We start from the raw sequence: 25,547 nt of genomic DNA on the forward strand, positions 1-25,547 counted from the left end.
TCCCTGACCAGTGATTGAACCCGTACCTCCTGCATTGGAAGGGGAAGTCTTAACCACTGGACGGCCAGGGAAGTCCCCCAGTGAACGGCTTTTTCTTGTCCTTTCCCATTTTTTCAGTTGGCATGAGTAGTCTGTTTCTTATTAACTTATAAATTTTTGATAATGATCATTCTGTTATCTATATAGCAAATAGTCTTTCTCAGTTTATCAGTGTCAGTTAATCTCTTATTTACTTAACTTTTGGTGAGTTTAGCCATATCAATGTTCTAAATTTTGAAGTAGTCAAATGCATCAATCATTTCCTCTATGGTTTGTGCTTACTTGCTGTATTCTTTAGGAAGTATTACCTATACTGAGGTCAAAAGGCATGCTCTATATCTGCTTCTAAAACTTTAAAAATTTTGTTTTCCATATCTAGGTCTCTGATCAGATGGAACTTATTTTTCCTCATTAAGGAGACTGAAATCTAATTTTATTTTTTTTCCAATATGGAAGCCAATCATCCCAATATCATTTATTGATTAGTCCCTTCCCACTAGTTTACATCCATGTTATACACTAAATTCCCACATTCTCATGGGTCTGATGCCAGGTTCAATATTCTGTTAATATAACTTTATTTTTATAAATCAGGAACATTCTCCCCAACTTGTTCTTCTTTTTAGAATTGTTTTTGCTATATTTGGACCTTCATTTTTCCATACAAGTTTTAAAAACTAAAGCTTTGAAAAATAACATAAAGAAAAGTACACAAATAATAAGCGCATGGTTTTATGAATTATCACAGTATAAACATACACATGAGCAGTTTCTCAAAGGAGAATAGTTAACTTTAGTAAAAGGCATGGTTTTGCTCCAAAACTTGAGGGATCTACATTGTGATTCTACTATTGCAGCTTGCGATAGCTTTCTAATTTGCTCTGTTCATTTCAAGTACTGTAGGGTCTTCTAGGTGATAAGGCACAAGATAAAGAAGAGGCTTTGTAATGCAGCCTAGAAAGCCTACAAGACCTTTTCTTGCTCTGGGACCCCCTTTGCCAGCTGATGGCTCAGTTAACACAAAAGAGCAGCACAGATTGATACAAATGTGGTAAAGGTTGTTCCTAAAATGTAAAAAGGTCCAATAAGCATTATGCTTCTTTCTTAGTGGTAGGTGGCACAGGATATGGCAATTTGCCCCGTATTTGAAACAGATATCCTGTCATGCTTCCACCTACTGGAAGCTAAAAATTTTACCAAAGAAAACACTGAATTTTTATGGTTTTTATCTTCCACACTCTGACACACATGGAACTTACCAAGGCATCTAATGCTTCTTCCAGCTCATCCAATCCAATCACCACAATGGAAACCATCAAGGTGGTGAACTGTATGATGTTCTATGATATGTCAACACAATCAATGTCTCTGCATACTAAATTATGATAGAAAGAAAAAGAGCTGCCTTAGCCCTATGCCAAGGCAGTGAAAGGATACTGCTGTTCCTAATAGGTGAAATCAAGCTTCTTTTGTTGGTCCTTGCAAACTGCTCTACAGAAAATAGTAGTTGCCAGATCAGTTGTTGTGAATGATGGATCTGTGTCAATTTGGTCCAAAAAAGGTTCCACATCTTGAATAGCAGCTGCAAATGGTGTTAGTGTAATCTACAAATATTCTTCAAGATCTACCTACCTTCTGCATAGGCAAAACAGAAGAACTAGATAAGAATGCTATTTTCTGAATCCTTCATATCACTAATATATTTTCATATCTAATCTTTGTGGAATTGTTTTTTTTAATTTGTTTTTGTTATCCGTTTATTTTTTACCATTTTGGCAGGCAGAGAAAGTTCACCATGATAGCCTTCAGCCCCTAATTTGTGAGAACTCTGCTAGTTGCTATACATGTCTATTCCAGTTGTACATTCAAGAACCAGAAATAAATATAGCTAGGTCCCGCAGATTAACTGGGTCTATGATATAACCTTGAACCAAAACAGCATTTATCACCTGACATGCATAAGCCCTAACTTTAACCAATGGTCCACTGGGGCACTTTGGGATACCAGGGATTAGTGTTAACTTGGAGTCTGGTAATCTCTGAAAGTCTGGTGGGATATTTCCTTTTTTCCAATGCATATTCACCCTAGTAAAGGGCTACATACCCTTTGAGGAAGGCTTGAAGTAAGATCTAGACTATATGCTCATAGCAGAATTCTTCCTCAAGAAGGCCAGCCTCCACTTCAACCAAAGCCTTCTGGGTGTATCAACTGCTTGTCTACGAACTGGATAAGAAGCCAAAACTCTCCATTGTGGTGTCTCATCTCATGTTTCTGGCCCCACAGTTAGAGCTTTTCGGTAAATAGTTCTAGTAATAATTTAGTAGATATCCTACCTATGTAATTCCTAAGAAAATCATGATCACTACAGAAAATCTATGAGTCAAAACATTCATATGGCCACTTTAATTTCTGCCGTTCATTGTGGTAATTCCAATCATACGTTCAGGAACTAGGTAAAAAACCACAGTATGAGTCATAGACAAATAAGGCCTATTATAATATGGCCTTTAACCTTGGGCATTAAGTCAAAATACCATTTATCTATGATATTAACTTTGACCAGTAGACTCTAACTCTGGTAGTTAAATGCCACTTGTCTTCTAGGAATCCCATCAGTTCATTGAAACCAGAAAGCCCACTTCAATGCCACTATCTCCTACCATCATTCCCAACCTACAGAGGACAGCTACCTCTGTAGGGATGTTAGTGCTCCCGTCATTAATGGATTTCTCAGGGATTGTCACCTGGGCACTCTTGGGGAATAGGATGAAGGTAAATATGGGTAGGCTACCTATTAGAAATCAACTTTGTCAATTTTACAAGCCTTTGGATTTATTCCTTTATAGCATGCCATGAAGGCTCTAGCATCTCAATCTCATTGAATGCAGGCTGTATTTGAGTCAAGGTTATAGTTAATCTACCAAGAAAACTGTTAAAACCATTTCCAAGATACTAAAAATATTACTGCTTAGCAAATCTTCTAAGTATAATGATATTGATAAATCTGGGCTAATCCAAAGTTATATCCATCCTCCTAAGTCTAAAAGGTTTATAATCAGGAATTCTCTGCCGGCCCAGTGGTTAGGACTTTACCTTCCACTGCAGGGGGCATGGGACCTTCCACTGCAGGGGGCATGGGTGTGATCCCTGGTTGGGAACTAAGATCCCACATGCCACGTGACGTGGCCAAAAAAAAATTGTTATAATCAATTCCCACACATGTTCCCCAAGTTTCTGCTGCTATGAATTAGCAAAAACTTGCTATTCTCCTGGAATACTAACAATCACCTTTCTCTACAGATTTGACTAGTCCTCTTGGGGCATGCTGAGATCTGACTTTTGGGTCTAAAGGCAATGGATGATACACAGGTGGGCCTTAAGGAAAATAGCTAATTGCCCCAAGTGATGTTATAGGTTCTGTAAGGAAAGAAAAGCTTATATCCTCAAAAAAAGGAGAGAAGGGATTGCTTTTGCTGCCAAGGGAGTCTTTAGGGAGGTTTGTGGCACAAGTCTCAGCTTCCATCCAAATGTAACCATTCCAAGTCTCAGGATCTCTCTATTTTCCAAGCAATGTGCTGACTTTCACATGAGAGACTTATGAATTTGGCTTATGTTTTCATTCTGTCCCATTAAACTTGAGGGCTGATTTTTTAAAATCTATATCTGCTCTGAAGCTACAAGAAATAGAGATTCCTTTAGAGTCATCATGGACATTTTCTGGTTTTGTGACTGCAACTTGAGCTGAGCATTTAAAGCCCTGAGCTTGTCTTTTACTTTCTATAATCTCTCCAATACAATGAGATGAAGCTCAACCACCGACAGCCCTTGTAGTCAGCACTATTACAATTATGATAAAATGCAGCAGCCACTTGGTGTCTTAAAGCCCAAGGCACTTCATCCCAAGCAACCATAAGTGGTCATTTAAAATTTTTTTCATTGAGGAATAATAAATATGCAATAAAGGGTATACATCTTAAATGTTCAGCAGAATAAATGTTTACCTATCTATATACTGTGTAAACATTACTCAGATAAAGATATAGAACATTTTTATCATCACTAGAAGGCTCCATCATGGTTTCTGTTAGTCAATAATTCTCCCAAAGGTAGTTATTATTCTGATATTTATCACTATAGATTAGTTTATCTGTTATTGAATTTCATATAATTGGAGTTATATATGACATTTTGTGTCTTTTTTTGTTCAACATTTTATCTGTGAATGTTATTCATGTTTCATTTGACTGTAATTCTTTTTTCATTGCTACACAATATTCTACTGTATGAATACATATATGAAATTTTATTTAATCATTTTATTGTTTATGTACATTTGTATTGTTTTTAGTTTTTGACTATTATGAACATTTTTTGGATTTTTTGGTCAATTTCAATGAAACATAATTTACATCCAGTAAAATGCATCAATTTAAAGTGTACAGGGCTTCCCTGGTGGTGCAGTGGTTGAGAGTCCGCCTGCCGATGCAGGGGACACGGGTTCATGCCCCGGTCTGGGGAGATCCCACATGCCGCGGAGCGGCTGGGCCCGTGAGCCATGGCTGCTGAGCCTGCGCGTCCAGAGCCTGTGCTCCGCAATGGGAGAGGCCACAACAGTGAGAGGCCCGTGTATCGCAAAAATAAAATAAAATAAAATAAAAGTAAAGTATACAGTTCAGGGACTTCCCTGGCAGTCCAGTGGTTAAGACTTCACCTTCCAATGCAGGGGATGCAGGTTGGATCCCTGGTCGGGGAGCAAGGTCCCACATGCCTTGAGGTCAAAAAACCAAAATATAGACCAGAAGCAATAATGTAACAAATTCAATAAAGACTTTTAAAACGGTCCACGTCAAAAACAATCTTTAAAAACAGTGTACAGTTTAATGAGTTTTGATAGTGTATACACCCAAGTAACTACCACCACAATGAAGAGAAAGAACATTTTCATGAAACCGAAAGTTCTCTCGTGCCACTTTGCAATCAGTCCCCTCTACTCATGGCCCCAGAAAACTACCAATCTGCTTTCTACTGTTGTAGACTAGTTTTCTGTGTTTTAGATTTTCATATAATGAAATCATGTAGTGTGTTCTCTTCTGTGACTGCCTTCTTTCACTTAGCATAATTTTTTTTTTTTTTTTTTTTTGCGGTACGAGGGCCTCTCACTGTTGTGGCCCCTCCCGTTGCGGAGCACAGACTCCGGACGCGCAGGCTCAGCGGCTATGGCTCACGGGCCCAGCCGCTCCGCGGCATGTGGGATCTTCCCGGATCGGGGCACGAACCCGCGTCCCCTGCATCGGCAGGCGGACTCTCAACCACTGCGCCACCAAGGAAGCCCCATAATATTTTAAAAATTCCTCAACGTTATAATATATATCAGTAGTTATTCTCTTTCATTGATGAGTAGTAATTCCACTGTGTGGCTATACTACCGTGTGTTTACCCACAAGTTATGGACCTCTGGGTTGTTTCCAGTTTCGAGCTGTTACGAATGAGGCTGTTAAGAACATTAAATATGTCTTTGGGTATACATATATTCAGGTTTCTCTCATTCCATTTTATTTCTCCTAGGTAAATATCTCGGAGTGGAATTGCTGGTTGATGGGTCATATGGTAAGTATATGTTTAACTTTTTAAGAAACCACCAAACTGGGAATTCCCTGGATGTCCAATGGTTAGGACTCCCAGTGCTTTCACTGCCGAGGGCACAGGTTCAATCCCTCGTCGGGGAACTAAAATCCTGCAAGCTGTGTGGTGTGGACAGAAAAAAAGAAAGAAAGAAACCACCAAACTGTTTTCCAAAGTGGTTGTTCCATTTCTATCAGCAATGTATGAGAATGCTGGTTGCTCTACATCTTTACCAACACTTGGTATTGTCAGGCTTTTTAATTTTAGTTACTCTAGTGGGTGTAATTTTTATCTCATAGTGGTTTTAATTTGCATTTCTCTATGACTATTGACACTGAACATATCTGCATGTGCTTACTGGACATACATATATCTTCTTTCCTGAAAGTTAAAAATAAAATCCATGGCATTTTGATTAGATTGTTTCATTAAGTTGTAGGAGTCTTCTATGCACTCTGGACACACAACTTTTGTCATTAAATCTATTGTAAATATTTTATCCCAGTCTATAGCTGTCTTTTCATTTCCTCAATAGTGTCTTTCAGAGAACAGAATTTTAAATTTGGTGAAGTCCATTTTATCAAATATTCCTTTAAGGTTCATGTTTTCTTCTGGAAGTTTGTGATTTTAAACATTTAGGTCTAAAGGCAATTTCCAGCTTATTTTTATGTTTGGTGTGAGGCAAAGCTTGGAGTACAACTTGCCCCCCCCACCCCAAAGTCGGTAGCCAGTTTTTCCAGCACCATGTGTTGAAGAGATTATCCTAGGAACCTCTGTTGAAAATCAACTGACCACGTACATGTGGTTACATTTCTTGCTATTTGGTTCCACTGATCTATTTGTCTGTTCTCACGCCAATACCATGCTGTTTTGATTTCTGTAGATATATACTAAATCCTTAAATCAGCTAGTGTAAATTTTCCAACTTTGTTCTTTTTCAAAATTATTTTGGCTACTCTGCATCCTTTGAAATTCATGAACATTTTAAAATTAGCCTTGTCAATTTCTATAAATAAGCTTACTAGGATTTGGATTGGAATTGTGCTGAATTTATAGATCAATTTGGGAACTGACTAAACACAGTGAGTCTTTTGATTCATGAGTATGGTCTCTGAGAGAAATGAGGACTGGTCTCTTCAATGAATTAGGTTTTTTATTTCTCTCAGTAATGTTCGGTAGTTTTCAGTCTATGGGTATTGTATATACTTTGTTCGATTTATCTGTATTTCATGTGTGTGATTTAGGCATTTAAAATTTTCATTTTCCAATTGCTCATTGCTAATATATAGACATACAATTGATCTGTATGTATTGACCTTACGTCCTGAAGCCTTACTAAATTCATGTATATGTTCTAGTGAATTCAATTTTTATATCCCTTAGGATTTTCTACATAGAAGATCATGTAATCTTGAATTAAGAGGATTTCTTTTTCTTTTCATGCCTATTTCACTGGCTAGTACCTCCACTACAATGTTAAATAAAAGGGGTGAGGATGGACATCCTTGCCTTGTCCCTGATATAAGGAAGAAATCATTAATTTTTTCACCATTAAGTATAACTGTAGGCTTTCCATGGATGCTCCTTAACATTTTGAAAAAAATTCTATTTCTAGTTTGCTGAGAGGTTTTTAAAAAAAATCATGAATGTGTGTTGAATTTGGTCAGATGGCCATATAGTTTTTCTTTTTTTAGTTTCTTAATATGGTTAATTGCCTTCATTGAATTTTGAATATTAAACCAATCTTACATCCCTGGATTACACTCCACTTGATCTTAATATATTACTTGTTTAATATATTGCTGAACTAATTTGCTAAAATTAACTTAAAGATATTTGTATCTTGCTCATGGAAGATATTAGCCTACAGGTTTTTTTTTTTTCCTTGAGATAGTTTTGTCTGGCTTTTATATCAGAATACTCATGGTCACATAAAATGAGTTGGAAAATGTTCTCGCTTCTATTTTCTGGAAGACTTTGTGTGGGTCTGGAATTATTTCTTCCTTAAATGTTTGCTAGGACTCAGCAGTAAAGCCTCTTGGCCTGGAGTTTTGTTTGTGGAAAGGTTTTTAATGACATTAATTTCTTTATACATATGAGAGTATCTAGGTTTTCTATTTCTTTTCGAGATAGACTTGGTAATTTGTGTCTGTCAGAGAATTTGTCCACTCAATCTAAGTGGCAAATTTATTGGCATAAAGTTGTTCATAATGTTCCCTCATTGTCTTTTTATTTTATTAAAAAAATTTTTTTTTCTTTTAATATTTTTGGGCCATGCCACACGGCATGAGGGGTCTTAGTTCTCTGACCAGGGATTGAATCCATAACTCCTGCAGTGGAAGGGCGGAGTCTTCTTATTTATTTTCTTCCTTCCTTCCTTCCTTCCTTCCTCCCTCCCTCCCTCCCTTCCTTCCTTTTTTTGTTGGCTGCGTCTGGTCTTAGTTGAGGCACGCGGGATCTTTCTTTGCTGCATGCGGTCTTCTCTCTAGTTGTGGCGCAGGCTCTTCTAATTGTGGCGTGCAGGTTTTCTCTCCCTAGTTGTGGTGCATTGACTCCACAGCGCGTGGGATCTGTGGTTTGCAGCACGTGGGCTCTCTAGTTGAGGCACGCAGGCTCAGTAGTTGTGGCACAGGCTTAGTTGCCCCGTGGCATGTGGGATCCCAGTTCCCCGAATACCAGGGATTGAACCCGCATCCCCGGCATTGGAAGGCGGATTCTTTACCATTGGACCACCAGGGAAGTCCTGGAAGGGCAGAGTCTTAACCACTGGACTGCCAGGAAAGTCCCCCCCCGCCCCATTGTCTTTCCGTTGCGGAGCACAGGCTCTGGACGCGCAGGCTCAACAGCCATGGCTCACGGGCCCAGCCGCTCCGCAGCATGTGGGATTTTCCTGGACCGGGGCACGAACCCGTGTCCCCTGCATCGGCAGGCGGACTCTCAACCACTGCGCCACCAGGGAAGCCCCCGCCCACTTTTTGACTGGGTTGTTGTTTTTTTGGTATTGAGCTGCATGAACTGTTTGGAGATTAATTCTTTGTCCGTTGCTTCGTTTGCAAATATTTTCCCACATTCTGAGGGTTATCTTTTTGTCTTGTTTATGGTTTCCTTTCTTGTGCAAAAGCTTTAAGTTTAATTAGGACCCATTTGTTTATTTTAGACTGATCTTATTTTCTTATATAAGCACTCAAAGCTATAAATTTCTAAGCACTTCTTTAGTGGCATTTCTCTAATTTTATTACATTGTGTTTTACTTATCACTCAGTTTCAAATATTTCCTAATTTCTCCTGTGATTTTTTTTTCCTCATGGGTTATTTAGAAGTGTTTCTAAATATTTGGGGATTTTCCAACTATCTTTCTCTTATTGATTTCTAACTTAATTCTGCTGTAGTCAAAGAGCGTACACAGTGTGATTTTTTTTTTTTTTTTTTTTTTTTTGGCGGTACGAGGGCCTCTCACTGTTGTGGCCTCTCCCGTTGCGGAGCACAGGCTCCGGATGCGCAGGCTCAGCAGCCATGGCTCACGGGCCCAGCTGCTCCACGGCACGTGGGATCTTCCCGGACCGGGGCACGAACCGGCGTCCCCTGCATCGGCAGGCGGACTCCCAACCACTGCGCCACCAGGGAAGCCCTACAGTGTGATTTTAATTCTTTTAAATTTATCAAGATCTGTTTCATGGTATAGCATGTGATCATCTTTGTGAATGTTTCAAGTGCAACTGAAAAGTATGTTTTTCTGCAGTTGTTGAGTTGAATGATCTATAACACTCAAAGTCAAGTTGGTTGACAGCATTTTTGAAGTATTTTATACCCTCGCTGATTTTCTGTCTACTTGTTCTATCAACTGCTAAGAAAGTAGTGTTTAATTCTCCAATTGTAATTGCAGTTCTGTCATATTTTGCTTCATGTACTCTGAAACTCTATTAGGTGTATAGACAATTAGAATTATTATGTCTTCTTATCAAATTGACCCCTTTATCATTATACTGTAGCCCTCTTAATCCTTGGTAATACTCCTGTTCTGAAGGCTCCTTTGTCTTATACTAAAGTAGCCAAAAGATTTATCTTTTTCCATACCTTTACTTTTAAACTATTTGTATCTTTATATTGGTTTTATCCAGCCTCACAATCTCTGTCTTTAGACTGCAGTGTTTAGTCCATATTCATTTAAGTAATTATCACTATGGTTAGCTTTAAATAGACCATCTTGCTACTTGGGTTTTTTGTTTGTTTTTGTCCCATTTCTTCTTTCTTCTTTCTTCTTCCTTCTTCTTCTTCTTTCTCTTCCCCTTCCCCTTCCCCTTCTCCTCCTTCTTTCTTCTTCTTCTCCTCCTTCTTCTTCTTCTTCTTTCTTCTTCTTTTTCTTCTTTCTTCTTCTTCTTTCTTCTTCTTCTTCTTCCTCTTCTTCCTCTTCCTCTTCTTCTTCCTCTTCTTCTTTCTCCTTCTCCTTCTTCTCCTTCTTCTTCTTCTCCTCCTCCTTCTTCTTCTTCCTCTTTCTCTCCTTCTTTTTTTGCTTCTTTTCCTGCCTTTTTAAAAAATAAATTTATTTATTTATTTTTGGTTGTGTTGGGTCTTCGTTGCTGCGCGTGGGCTTTCTCTAGTTGAGGAGAGCGGGGGCTACTCTTTGTTGCGGTGCGCGGGCTTCTTGTTGCGGTGGCAGTGCAGGGGCTCTAGGCTTGCAGGCTTTAGTAGTTGTGGCACACAGCCTCAGTAATTTTGGCTTTCAGGCTCAATAGTTGTGGCACATGGGCTTAGTTGCTCCATGGCATGTGGGATCTTCCCGGACCAGGGCTCGAACCCGTGTCCCCTGCATTGGCAGGCAAATTCTTAACCACTGCACCACCAGGGAAGTCCCGTTCCTGCCTTCTTTTGATTATATTTTAATATTCCATGTTATTGCCACAATTGGTTTAATAGCTATACCTCTCTTTTTTCTAGTAATTGCTCTAAAATTTAACATTATGCATCTTTATCTTATCACAGTCTACTTTCAAATAATATTATATACTTTATGCCTAATGTAAGAAACTTATTTCTATTTTCTCCCATCCATTATTTTTGCTATTGTTGTCATACATTTCACTTCTACATATATTGTAAACTTCACAATACATTATTAGTTTTGCTTCAAAGAGTAAATGATCATTTAAATAACATTTTAAATGAGGAGAAAAGTCTTTTATAACCACTCAGGAATTTTCTTTTTCTCTCTCGCTGCTTCAGTTTGGATAGTTTCTATTGCTATGCCCTTATGTTTACTAATATTTTCTTCTTCAGTGTCTAATTTCATGCTAATCTTATGTAGTAAAGTTTTAATTTCACATATATATATTTTTTATCTCTAGGGGTTTAATTTGAAACATGGCTGGTTGAAACAAGAAGCTAGTGAATGGCACTGTGGATTCAAGATCCTGGTTAACACTTAAAAGATCATTGCTCCTCACTCAACAAAGCATGGCGCTCTCCCTCTCTCTCTCTCTCTCTCTATATATATATATAATATATATATGTATTTTTAAATTAATTAATTTATCTATTTTGGGCTGCATTGGGTCCTAATTGCTGCACGTGGGCTTCTCATTGTGGTGGCTTCTCTTGTTGCGGAGCACGGTCTCTAGTTGCGTGGACTTCAGTAGTTGTGGCTCACTGGTTTCAGTAGTTGTGGCTAACGGGCTCTGGAGCACAGGCTCAGTAGTTGTGGCACATGGGCTTAGTTGCTCTGCAGCATGTGGGATCTTCCCAGACCAGGGCTCAAACCCGTGTCCCCCTGCATTGGCAGGAGGATTCTTAACCACTGTGCTACCAGGGAAGCCCCAATATATATTTTTAATAGCATCCTCTGACTAAGAAGTAGTATTGCTTTTTTTTTTTTAATGCTGTACCTAATTCTGAAAACTTCAACTGAATAAATATCTCAGAGGAGAATTTCTGCCTTTAAGGACCACTCTGAATGGTGGATTCTGAGCCTCATTCCAGTTAACCACATGTCTTGTTATAAACATTTCTCTACGCTCATGTAGCTATAGATATACAAACATGTGTACCAATGTATATGTACATTTTTGTTTGCTTTACAAAAATGGGATTTTATTACATACATTTCTCCATCTTTTACTTTTTTTTACTCATTAATAATATATAAAAATCCTCCAACTCAGCTGGTGTAGATCTATTCAATTTGTATAAAGGCTGCATGATATTCCAAGATGTAGATGTACCCTCATTTAAAAAACATTTCCCGGGCTTCCCTGGTGGCGCAGTCGTTGAGACTCCGCCTGCCGATGCAGGGGACACAGGTTCGTGCCCAGGTCCGACAGGATCCCACATGCCGCGGAGCGGCTGGGCCCGTGAACCATGGCCGCTGAGCCTGCGCGTCTGGAGCCTGTGCTCCGCAACGGGAGAGGCCACAACAGTGAGAGGCCCGCGTACCGCAAAAAAAAAAACCATTTCCCTACAGATAAACATTCCCTTTATCTATCCCTCTCTCTCTCTTTTTCGTGTGTAAACAGTGCCATAGGAATCATCCTTGTACGTGTATTTTCTATCTACTGGTGCTTTTATTTCTTTGGGATAAAAATTTCAGGAATGGGATCACTTCGTTGAAGGATGTGTATAATTTTTAGTTAAATAGGTATATCCAGATTGCTTTACAAAGATACTATACTATTAAATTTTCACCAGGAATGTGTGAGAAAATGCCTTTCCTCTATCCCTACCAGCAATAGGTATTATCATTTTGTTTTATTTATTTATTTTTGGTATTGTAATTTTAAAATGTTTTTGCTCATCTGTTGAGTATGCAGTGATTCTACATATTCTATGTTCATATCCTTTGCCCATTTTTCTTTGGGGGCTTACACAGTGTCCTACCATCAAATAAAGGGGCAATTAGTTCAGTGCCAGTAGTACTTGTTGATTCTGACCATATGGAGTTCGTCCCACTGAATCATTTGGAAGTGGACCTTTTTTTTTTTTTTGGTGTTTTTTGTTAATGCCCATGGTTCTCCTTGTCCCAACTTCAAGTGTTGGACACTTCGTGGGGGTACTTCCAGAACTTTTACTGTCATCTCTGTACACCCACCCCCTTTACACACAGGTATTTAGGAACACTCATTATCTTTCCTCTAGCCGCAGGAGTGGGACTACCCTCAGGCTCATCCACCTAGACCCCTCCTTCTGCAGTGGCTAACCTTCCTCTTTAGTGCCATGTTGCATTCAGGACTTCTCAATGAAGCTTGCAGTCTCTGAGCTACACCCAGGTAATGATGCATAATGATCATTATGCATAATGATGCCCTGGTGTTCTTAAATTTCTCCTCAACCTACTTGGAATTTCTAAGTGTCTATAATGTTGCCTTCAACATACAACCCTGGTTGGGGTATAAGGGTGTAATATCAGATATTAACTCTGACTTAGGGATCCAGGCAACCCCTAAGCAGTAGTCACAACCCCTCCAACCTCCTTCTCCCATCAGCTGGTCACAACTTCCCACTGACAGAAAAAGTGCTTTGATGTCATATTTTGCATTCTTCTTCACCCTATGATTCTCCATTCTTTCTCAAGATCCCAGTATTTTCAATTGAAAGTAGAGGCTTTTGAACTCTTGTTTCAGCTCCTCATTGAAAATTTTCAGAAACTCAATTAACTTCTTTGCTCTAGACTGTATCTACCTTCCTTCGAAGATCAGCACATAACTATTGTTTGAACGATGGGAAGAAAAGCAAAAAGCATAAGCAAACCTGAGTTATTCTTCTAAATATTATCCCACTGTGTGGGATATCCCACTATGTGAGGTAATGTTTTGTACTGCACATGAGTTGGTATTAAGTTGGCCAACAGAGAATAGTTGTTCTCCAGGCATTTGTCAGGGAGTAAAATCTTGACCCATGTTACCCAATATTTATTATTAGCTCTGTTAAAAGAAACAATTTTCAAGGATTGCCTGAAAAACACACAGACATTTCAGATTTTATAAAATATATTCCTGACAAGCCAAATTAGTAGGTATCTGAGAACCTAGACTGTAATGCATTGGCTCCTTTAAGAACTGCTTTTTCTGAATTGCGGTCAGGTGTGGTATCATTTACCTACAGGTAAGGTGGTTTTAAGAAACTGTTCTGGGCTTCCCTGGTGGTGCAGTGGTTAAGAATCCACCTGCCAATGCAGGGCACACAGGTTCGAGCCCTGGTCCGCGAAGATACCACATGCCACAGAGCAACAAAGCCTGTGTGCACAACTACTGAGCCTGCGCTCTAGAGCCCGCAAGCCACAACTACTGAGCCCTTGTGCCACAACTACTGAAGCCCATGTGCCTAGAGCCCGTGCTCCACAACAAGCCACCGCAATGAGAAGCCTACGCACTGCAACGAAGAGTAGCCCCCACTCACTGTGACTAGAGAAAGTCCGCGCACAGCAACGAAGACCCAACGCAGCCATAAATAAATAAATTAATTAATTAAAAAAAAAAAGGGCTTCCCTGGTGGCGCAGTGGTTGGGAGTCCGCCTGCCTTTGCAGTGGACACAGGTTCGTGCCCCGGTCCGGGAGGATCCCACATGCCGCGGAGCGGCTGGGCCCGTGAGCCATGGCCGCTGAGCCTGCGCATCCGGAGCCTGTGCTCCGCAACGGGAGAGGCCACAACAGTGAGAGGCCCGTGTACCGCAAGAAAAAAAAAAAAAAAGGAAAGAAACTGTTCTAATAAAGTCATTTTTTCACTTATTGTACGTCCAGCATAAAGATGTTCACTTCATCACTTAGGGCCCCTTTAATGGGTACTTCCAGAAGAAACTCCTGACTACTTTTTATCCCAAATTTTTGCACTTCTTCTTAGCTCCAGTTTATATTTATCTTAAAAGCATTGTCAGTAGTGTGTTTCGTCATGTTTCCCTTTCACATTCACTACTAGGAAGATTAGATTCAGACCTGTAGACAACCAGAGCAAATATTTAGGTCATTCTGGTATGCATTTTGGGCTTTGTTCCCAGCTTCACTTAGTATCCTGCCTCTTATTTTTTTCTTCTTTCACCCTACTTTTAATCTATGTTATTCTGTTGTATTTTATCTATTCTTATAAGCTTCCTTAAATCTTTTCAGTAACATGGGGATACAAACAAATAAATATAAGGTTCATAAACAAATATATTTCAGTAAAGTTTGTATCTATTTTTGCAAATCCATTTGGTATCCTGGCACACTAATGCCTTCCCAAATCCTATTTCTAGAAATACTTTATGATATAAATGTTTCTTGTTTTTAAGAAGCAGAATAAAATGTGGTAGGCTTTCTATTCCCAGCAGCTCTTTTCTATCGGAAGCCACCAGCAAAGAGAGTAAGCAAAAACAATTCTAAGCAACCTGTTCTTAAGAATGGGAAAGAAACTTAGGGACAAGTTATAAATCATGAAATACAGTGCCACTCGAGCGGTAATCTGTGATGAGAAAGGCAGAAATTGAGAATAACATCTAGAATGTTATAGCAACTTGAGAAAGTAAATGATAATAAATCAGATTTGAATCTGATAATAAAACGTGAGTTGTATTTTGTATGTCCTTTTTCCCTCCTAGTAATCCATTTTCATCAGTCCACAAGAGGTTGGATATTAAAAACATCACCACCAACAACAACAACCTAAAAACGGGTCCTTCATAACAAATAGTCTGAGAAGCACTGCTTTAAGGGTCTTACCTTACCTTCCCATGGTCACAATGTAAGAAGAGTTCAGCAAACATCTGTCTCCGCATGTCAGTTTTTATAACCTCCCTGAATTCATCTGCACAGTGGCAAAGGTGCTTAAGGAGCTCCTCAAACATTTCACTTTTAAAGCCTGCAATGTGAGAATAGATGAACTGTGGAGAAAAAGAGGATAAATGATTGATTTAAAACCGTGCTCTTTACTTGGATTTTTTCCAAGGATTCAGTTGATGTGCATGAAATTATTGACTGCAATTTTTTCCATATCATTTGCTTGTCACTTAGATAAAGTATTTTCCTGTTAGTGTTATTATACAAGGTTATGCTGCAGAGAGAGGTGATCAATACAGTCCCCAACACCATATACAAGCGGGACTAGATATTTTTGGAACAATTTTCCTCTAGATCACATCAGTCTTATATGGGAGCAGTTTTAACCTCACAGTATGAAATAGCAGCAGTCATAAAATGTGGCCTATAAATGAATAGCTCTAAAAATTGAATGTAGTTTTTCTTTTGATGTAGGGGATATAAGAGCATGTGTGCTCCAAGACTGGCTACATTTAATTATTGGAGTGAAGGGATGGGGAGAGTGGGTGGTTTTTTTATCTTCTGATTTTGCAATAAAGTATCCTTTGTCCATGATTTGTTTTTTCTTTTGAAAGTCTAGAATCTGAAAACACCTGTGCTCTTGGGCTATTCCTCTTGAGCCCTGTTGAATAGATTCCCAGAAGTGGGATTGCTTGCTTAGAAGGTAAACGCATCTGTACTTTTGGTAGGTTTTGACATCAGGCTTGTACCCTTTTGCACTCCCACCACTAATGAATGAGTGGCTGTTTCTCTTCAGCCTCATCATCAGTGTGTATTGCTTTCCACATTTCTGCTAATTTGATAGGTCAGGAACATTACAATCTTGATCTACACGTGACTGTAAGTATCTTGTGATAGAGAGCAGTGTATCAACCACTGGAAGAGTTTCTGAGTGAACTCCTCTTTAGGTGTTAGCCTACCTCACAAGTCAATGATTTCTTCCTCTGCCCCAAGCACAGTGGCAGTCAAATTTGTACTGAATGACCCTGCTTCCATAGCTAGAAATGATTAGGCCATGGGAGGATACTTATCCTAAACAAACTCATTCAGATTCTCTATACTGCGAATTGAGAATTAGGACTGGGGAATGGCCAATTGATCTCTGAGAGGGGCTGGACCTGTGAATGTAAACTTAAGATTTGTTGGGAGGCCAGATTTCTCCATGTGAACTAAGGATGCAGAAGAAGTCTGTACACAGAGACAGATGAAACAAAAAGCAGAGAGAAGAGAGTCTTGATGTTCTCCAACTCCCTATTCCAGTCTCTTCCTGAAGCCAGAACAAATTCCTGCCCTTGCTTTCTGCACATTGCATTTTCAGCTACGTTAGCTCAGGTTGGTTCCTGTTTCTTACAATTAAAGAATAACAACTAATACAGTTTGTTTGAAATGGAACATTTTGTTGGCATATTTCATTGACATAATCTTTGAAATGAAGATTATAGTCGATATTTCACTTCCTCATTAATATCATATAGGCAAATTTAGGATGTATTATGTAAGAGAAATATTAGACTTGAATCCATGCTAATGAATCATAAACCATCATTCAACTGGCTTAGAGATCAAAAGAGGAAAATTTAAACAGAGCAAAGGAGCTTTTCTAAATATTTCATTTCCTTAACTGCCTAAACAACCTAATTGTCATTATTCTTGATGGATTAGTGAGCATAATTAATTCTTTTCTGTTACTTGGGAAGCAGAATAGTATACCGGTTAAGACCTCACATTTTGTCTGGGGTCAAATCCCAGTTCCCATATTTACTGGTTGAGTAACCTGGGATGAGTCGCTGGACTTCCCAGTTCCTTAATTTGTTCCCTAATAGCTATCACAGTCGCTATCTCACTGGGTCATGGAGAGGACCCTGTATATGTACAGAGTATAGGTATTTCATGCAATAAGTTCTCTGCAGCCATCGCTCTTGTCTCCTTTTGAACTAGGTAAGAAATTGATCAAGAAGGTTTTCTTTATAAAATAAAAGTCCTCTCAGCTGACATACGTATCTTAGAAGGAAAAACTCAATGAGATCAGTGGTTCTCAAAGTGTGGTCCCTTGAGAGCTTGTTAGAAATGCAAATTTGGGGACGCTACTCCAAACCTACTGAATCAGAAACTCTGGAGTGAGAACTAGAATCTGTTTTTAGAAGCCCTCTGGGTGATTCTTATGCTCAAACTCACTTAAGTTTGAATTAGATGGTCTAAGGCAACTGGTCCTAAGTATACCAGTATTCTAAGATCCTATTGTTCAATCCTTAATGACTTTTTGCTTGAATAGTAGGTACTTTTCTAAATTACTGATAAGGTAGAATTTCCAAATACTTGACATTTTCTGGCAATATTGTGGCTCAGTGCTCTAATGCTGAAATAAAAATTACTGATTCATGAAAAGATTCATCTTGTTTTGTATTAAGCTTTTGGGAATTGACCTCAAAGCCATATGAATTTTCTGGCTGTGGGAATGCTATTAAATCAAGAATTAGTTTAACTGTTTCTCCAAGAGACACTTTAACATTCTAGATTTATAGCCTATGGCTTTTCTGAGTGAGCATATTCCGTAAGCATGGGCTATATGACATGAAAGACAACCAGATGCCAACTGAACTACAAATCAAATTCCAAATAGAACAATTATAGCAGTTTGCCAGTATCTCCTGTAAAAACAGAAAAAATGAAAACATATGGTAGCTTTTGTGTTTTCACATCCTCCCAAGGAATGAGTCAATTAATATCCATAAGTCCTGAAATAATTGCTTAGATGAATTTAAGAATATGATTAACTACTAATATCCTTCAGTTTAATCACTTTGTGAGCTGTTAAACATTAAAACTGTACTTAATTAAGTTGTCTGTGTGTGCTGGATCCCAACATAATGAATTCTAAGATTTTCCTTTCTGACAGGAAAATCAAAATGTTGAGAATGCAGTAAATGTCACACTTAACAGGTTGGTAGCTACTGTTAGATTCTACAGCCTTGGGATTCACACTTATTTAATTATAGACATACTGGAAGATTGATGAAGTAGGTGATCTGAGAGCAGTAGGAAGAAAACTATGTTTGGAGACTATTTATGTTAGGTATTAACTTCCAAATTGTGTTTGGAAGCCTTGGTAGTAAATAACGTTTTCAGAAATGTCTGCAAGCAAGAACTATAGAATATTGAAATACACATAGTATATTTGCTATCTATCATTGAAGAAGTGATATGTTCATATAGCATTTGGGCAGAAAATTAGCTTTCCAGTCTCAGACAGGGAACTTTTAAAAACAATTAATGCTAATTATATATTCAACAAAGCAGAAAAATGTTCTGATCTTTAAAAACTTTGCTTAACAAATGAATTGAACAAAGGCCTCATTTAATATCCAATAATACTAAAAGTGACAGACTGAAACACACAGTCTAACCCATACTGGTGAAAGGTGGCTTAGGCAACGTTATGGGTTTAGTGGTGTGCCCCCAAAATTCATATGTTGAAGGCCTAACCCCCAGGACCTCAGAATGTGACTGTATGTTGAGATAGGATCTTTAAAGAGGTAATTAAATTAAAATGAGGTGACTAGGGTGGGCCCTCATCTGACTAGTACCCTTAAAAAAAGAGGAAATTTTGGGACTTCCCTGGCGGGGAGCCCACTGTTTAAGACTCCCCACTTCCACTGCAGGGGGCACAGTTTCAATCCCTGGTCAGGGAACTAAGATCCTGCAAGCCGCACGGTGCAGCCAAAAAAAATTTTTTTTAAAAGAGGAAATTTGAACATGTACAGAGGGGAAGACCACGTGACGGTACAAGGAGAAGATGGCCATCTACGAGCCAAGGAGAGAGAGACTCTCAGAAGAAATCAACCCTGCCAATTTCTTGTCTTGGACTTCTAGCTTCCAGAACTGAGAAATTAAATTTCTGATGTTTAAGTCACCCAGTCTATGGTACTTTGTTATGGCAGCCCTAGCAAACTAATACAAACAATAAGGAATTGCTGATCAGACAGTTCCTTGAGTTGTGTGTTTCTTACAGTTGAAGACCACCTGGGAAGACACACACCAACTTGGAGGATAGTTTACCATAGGCTCTCCCATTTCGCTGGCTTAAAATTCCCTTGTTTCCTCCTAAGGTTTCCTCAGGTAGTTTCACAACATATTGCTGCCTCTACCTCTCCCAAAGCCATCATTCTTCCATCTTCTGTCCTTCTCTGCCATAGCTCAAAGCACATGGAAAACAAAATGAGCAAAACAAAACAAACAAAAATTACAAAATACAGTTGAACTAGAGAGAATAGAAAGCCACTCAGATGCATACCATCTCAAGGAAAATGCACAGCCTGGACTTAGTAGAATATGTTAAAGTATAATCTTTGGGTACAGCTGATGAAGCCTCTCTATTTAAAGTTTAAACTTTGAGCTGTGTCAGTTTGAAGGCCTCAGACTGTCTGATTGATATAAAACAACTGAGCATAAGGAAGTGACCATCTCAAAGCAGACCACTTTGGAGCAAGAACAAAGAATCCCATAAAAGAGAGTCTAGGCAGAGGCCTGGCTCTTATTTACACCTGGCCAAGGGATACACTGGTTCTTCAGTGTGGCAGAATCAAAACTTAACATCTGAATCCCACTGTATAGTAAATTGCAGTTTTGTATATAATTATTCTTAAGCCCATTTTATAATTCAGGTGTAGACCTCAGGCTGCTTGAAGCCTATGTCTACTGAAGGATGCTGCTGGGAAACTGACCCTCAACCTTAGCCAGTTCCACAGTAAACAGGAAGGTGTTGGGTTGTTTTCACTTGTCCTTGGTGAGCAGGTAGATACGTGGAGATCATCCACAATGATCAGGTGGGAGATAAGGAAAAAGAAAAGCAAAGTAAGCTCCTCAATTAGGGTGACCAACTGACTCACTTTGCCTCGAACTTTCCTGGTTAAGCACTGAAAGTCCCATATACTGAGAAATCCCTCAGTCCCAGGCAAACCAGGATGGTTTGAAACCCTCTACTCTGATTCATGCCAATAGTCTAATCCCTGTGGGGAACTCGAGGGATCCTCTGGAAGCATGCTGTGTTGTATCCTGCTTTATATAACAAACTTTCTCTGTAAGTATCTGTAAACGAAACTTTGCAGGCGTTGTGTCTGTGGCATCTTTTCATCTCCAATCCACTGGGACAAACATAAAGCAAACTATATAGAGAGTTATTATTCTGTGGTATGCATTCACCCATTCTTTATACTTCTGTTGTATTTAGATAATTACAAGATAAAGAACACCTAAACGTTTGTTACAAATAACTGGGAATGGTGAACACAAATGACAATCTGAGTCGAGATTCTGGTGCCTGGAGTGAGCAGAACTGATAAGTAGGCCACATACCCCTACAGAATAGTTCTTTAAAAGGATTCACTCTTGTCTGAGAAATCTATACTTTGTATTACTTTGAGGCAACAGTTGCAGCAGTCCCCAACCTTTTTGGCACCAGAGACCGGTTTTGTGGAAGACAATTTTTCCATGGCGGGGGGTTGGGGGGAGGTTGGTTCAGGCGGTAATACAAGCGATGTGGAGCGGCAGATGAAGCTTCGCTGGCTCTCTGGCCTCTCACCTCCTGCTGTGCGGCCTGGGGGTTGGGGACCCCTGGTTTAGGGGACTAACTGTGAAACTGCATCAGGGAAAGAACATCCATCAGTCAAGGGCCGATTGCTAGTATCAGTAGAAATAGAAGTGTGTCACTCTCTGGACCCCCCAGAGGTGGGAAAGGATGATCTGCATTGATAAGAGGACAGCCTCCTTCAGTTCCTCACTGTGGGGTCTTTGGAGGCTCTCTTCTACCTGAGGCCATCCTTACCCTTTACTCCATGAACCTTGTCATACTAAAGGTCTTGTATATAGTCATCACCAATGGATTAGAAATAAGGAAGTTCCTTTCCCTGGTAGTGCATGGTGATGCCCTCTTCTTTTTTTTTTTTTTTTTTTTGCAGTACGCGGGCCTCTCACTGCTGTGGCCTCTCCCGTTGCGGAGCACAGGCTCCGGACGCGCAGGCTCAGCGGCCATGGCTCATGGGCCCAGCCGCTCCACGGCATATGGGATCTTCCCGGACCGGGGCACGAACCCGTGTCCCCTGCATTGGCAGGCGGACTCTCAACCACTGTGCCACCAGGGAAGCCCTGCCCTCTTCTTCAGGTAGCACTTTCCCCCACAGAAATAGTTACTTAATGATTATTAAGAACTCCATTTCAGGAACTTTGAAAACAAGGACCCCGACCACCATATAAAATATTACTTCTATTTGGAAAATGGGTTTCAAGTTCCAAACAACCAATCAACCTACAGAAACTTTTTTTGGAGAGGGGCATACAGCCATTTGTGGGACTATTATCAAAAAAAATTATGGGCACTTTTTGACAACTCAAGGTAATCTCTGCCTTAAAATGTACCAAGAAAAATTTAGACATACTTATCTCTCAGACTTCTCTTGAAACAGATTATTAGGAAATTCTTTACCAAAACAAAGGGAATTCATGGAGTTCAAAAAGTCCAGGAAATTAGGGCTTCCCTGGTGGCACAGTGGTTGAGAGTCCGCCTGCCAATGCAGGGGACACGGGTTCGTGCCCTGGTCTGGGAAGATCCCACATGCCGCGGAGCGGCTGTGCCCGTGAGCTGTGGCCGCTGGGCCTGCGCATCCAGAGCCTGTGCTCTGCAGCAGGAAAGGCCACAGCAGTGAGAGGCCCGTGTACCACAAAAAAAAAAAAAGTTTTTGGAAGTTAGAAAACACATTAAAATTTTTTAAACAATTGGAAAAACTTGAAAAATACATGCAATTTACAGCATAAACGGTAATGTCTTTAGTACATAAAGAGCATTTACAATTCCATAAGAAAAAATAAACATCAATAGGTAAGATGGGCAAAGGATGTGAACAGATAATTCACAGAAGAAAAAAATTTTAATTGCACAGAAAAATATTTAACCTCATTAGTAATCAAAAAGATAAAAGTTAAAAAACAAAATGCCATTAAATTGCAGAGATTTCTTATATGCAATAATGCCCACTATTGGTGAGAATATGGTGCTTCGAAAGCTCTCACATATTGCTAATGGGAGAACAAATCAGTATAATCAAAAGCACAGTTTGACAATAGATACCCAGATCCTTCCAATGTTTATTCTTTGACCTAGTAATTCTTTCTGGGAACCTATTCTAAGGAAATTACTGTGTCTTAGCTCGGGCTGCCATGACAAAGTACCACAGACTGGGCGGCTTAAACAGCAGAAATGTATTTACTCACAGTTCTGCAGGCTGATAAGTCGAAAATCAAGGTGCCAACAGGGTTGGTGTCTGGTGAAGGCTCTCTTCTTGGGTTTCAAATGGCTGCCTTCTTGCTATGTCTTCACATGGCCTTTCCTTAGTGCATGCATGTAGAAAGAGAGAGAGGTCTCTCTCTTTCTCTTCTTATAAGGTCATCAATCCTATCGGATTCGAACTCCACCTTTATGACTTCATTTAACCTTAATTACCTCTGTTAGCCCTATCTCCTAAAAAAAAAATCACATTGGGAAGGTTAGGAATTCAACATGTGAATTTGCAGGGGGCATAATTCAGTCCACATCAAGCTGTAAACAAAAGTTTATATGCAGATGTTAATCATCATATTTATAGTGAATAATGAGAAATGTCCAACAATAAATAAATGATTAAATAAATTATAATAATTATATTATAATGTTTCCATTAAAATGAATTATGGATTAAAAATTTTTTCTTCTTTATATTTTTAATTTTCTAAACTGAATATTACTTTCTTACTGAGATATAATTCACATACCATAAAATTCATATAGTATTACTTATATATTTTAAAAAATAAGAAAATTTTCTAAATTGCCCCATTTTAGGGAAACTAGTATAAGACAAAAAGGCAAGTAGCATCTAGAATCAGTGTCTTGCAAAGATATTTAAGTTACATTTATTACTACATTAAAGTGATAAAGCCTTGACTTTTTCTAAACCATTTAAATACTATAGTTTATTCTTCTGCATATTTTTCTTTGAGTAACTTTTCTCATTTGCACTCACAAGATTTTATTGGGTTGGCCAAAAAGTTCATTTGGGTTATGGAAAAACTCGAAAGAAGTTTTTGGCCAATCCAATAGTTTATGGAGATGGCTGAGTGTTGGCATGGGGAAGCTAATGTCACTGACAGAAGATTTTTTTTATTATTTACAGTTTCCAAGAGAAGGGAGCATGTCATGCCATGCAAAGCCACAGAGGGAGCACCAGGTTTGGGTCTGGAGGCAGAAGCAGGAGTAAGTGGAAAGCCTAGGCCAGAGCCGTTTTTGGGATTTCCTCAGGAAAGGCAAGGTAGGGCAGAGTAAACAGTTTAGGATTGGCTAGCTTGAATAATCTCAGCAGGCCTTGGGGTACAGGGGCAGTCCCTAGTTATCTGGTATCTATCTGGCCCTGGGTTGATTTAGTGCAGGGGAAATATTGGTTTGGTGAGTGAGATTTAAATAAGGAGGTGGTTTAGAGTATGTGCTCTGGATCACGGAGGACATATAAACAACTTTGGCCATTAGTTTGGCCCTGTGACTAATGGATGCCAAATAGACAAATACAGAATCTAAGAAAACAGAATATAATTGAGACAGGATTGACAAATACTTATCTGTATGATAATCATTTCAAGGATTCCAGAAATCCTTCATATAGAACCTTGAAATTGTATATAGTGCATAGTCATCACCTTCCATGGAGCCAGGGTATAAGAGAGGAGGAGAAAGTTACCTTGACTCTGGGACTCAGAGAAAAACAAGGGGAATTAGAGGAGAGACATGAAAAAATATAAAAGCAGGCTATAGAAGACTTAGGACCCTGGTACTATTAAATTGCTTCTTTTGCTTATTCCACTACAGTAGAATCATACTTTCTCAGGTGTAATTTTATGTAGACTTCTAAGCCAAACTGCCTGAATACAAATTTCCCTAGCTCCACTAATTTTGAGACCTTGTACAAGTTACTTACCTTTTCTGTACCTTAGTGTCTTCATCTATAAAAGTAGGAATAAGGATTGCTGAGATTACCTGAGTTAATATATGGATAGCTTTGGACAGCACCTGGCCCATAGGAAATGCTTTGTAAGTTTGAAACCTCATTATTATTTGTAGAACCAGATTTCACTGAATAGAACAAGCTGGTTTTTCTTGGCCCTACCCGAAGGTGTCAGTGGAAGTTTTTCACACGCATCATGAGTACCACTGACTGAAAGAAGTTGCAACATGCCTTTGATTATAAGATGTAACCTAACTTCAGAGGGGTTAAAATATTTTAAAGTGTACATCTTAGAATCGATAAAATAAGTTTTTATGCTTTCATTTAAGTTAATGTATGTGTGACATCCACCAAAAGACAACTGAAACTGGCAAAATAATTTGATTCAAATAATGAATAATGTAACTTACTTCTATAAATTCCATTTTGTTCAGTCTTGGTTCCATTGAGTCAGCAATATCCAATTGTTGGCAGCATGCTTTTAATTATGGAACAAAGGTTATTTGATAGTTTGGTTGTGATACATTCATATTTTATATTCATATCATAGTACTCCAAAAGAACATAAAATTCTTAATGTCCATCAATATTTATAATAGAGTAAATGATATATAGTTGGGTAACATTCCAATTACTACAAAATTATTATTTTTCCTGACTTCTATTTAATTAAGCAACTCAAACACTAAAGAACATGCCTACATTTTTAATGACCATGTCAAGATAAAGCAGAAATAAATAGGCTCATCAATAGTATAAAAGACTGCAAAAATATCTGTGTTGGTTTATGCTAGCATTTATGCTATAAGGTCCTAAAACACAACACTTCCACAAACTTTCCTTTTAAATACTTAATTTTGTCTTTAATATTTTAAAAATTAAATAAATATGAATATATTCTTTTGGTAAAAGATTCAAATAATACAAAAATATAAACAGCAAAACTTGAAATAAAGACTTTTTTAAACCTCTATTTGATATGACAATTACATGATCCTTATTGACCTTACTAGGACACATAAATTGTATGAAAGCTCATGATAAAAGAATTAATACACTGGTTTCCTCTCCTACTTCTAAGAATAA

The 25,547-nt window shown here is 38.8% G+C and overlaps 1 protein-coding gene across 3 annotated transcripts in view; it reads right to left on the reverse strand.

Moving 5' to 3' along the window:
* EFCAB5 (EF-hand calcium binding domain 5) overlaps window positions 1-25,547 on the reverse strand; it is a 119,295-nt gene that overhangs the window by 46,730 nt on the left and 47,018 nt on the right. For all 3 annotated transcript variants that reach the window (XM_073797164.1, XM_073797165.1, XM_073797166.1), the window contains exons 8-9: window positions 24,872-24,939; window positions 15,348-15,503 (exon numbers count right to left, since the gene is read on the reverse strand). In XM_073797164.1, the coding sequence (XP_073653265.1) occupies window positions 15,348-15,503; window positions 24,872-24,939 (224 nt within the window). The remainder of the gene's footprint in view (window positions 1-15,347; window positions 15,504-24,871; window positions 24,940-25,547) is intronic.

Source organism: Tursiops truncatus, chromosome 20 (assembly GCF_011762595.2).
Source record: "Tursiops truncatus isolate mTurTru1 chromosome 20, mTurTru1.mat.Y, whole genome shotgun sequence".
Classification (NCBI taxonomy): Eukaryota; Metazoa; Chordata; class Mammalia; order Artiodactyla; family Delphinidae; genus Tursiops; species Tursiops truncatus.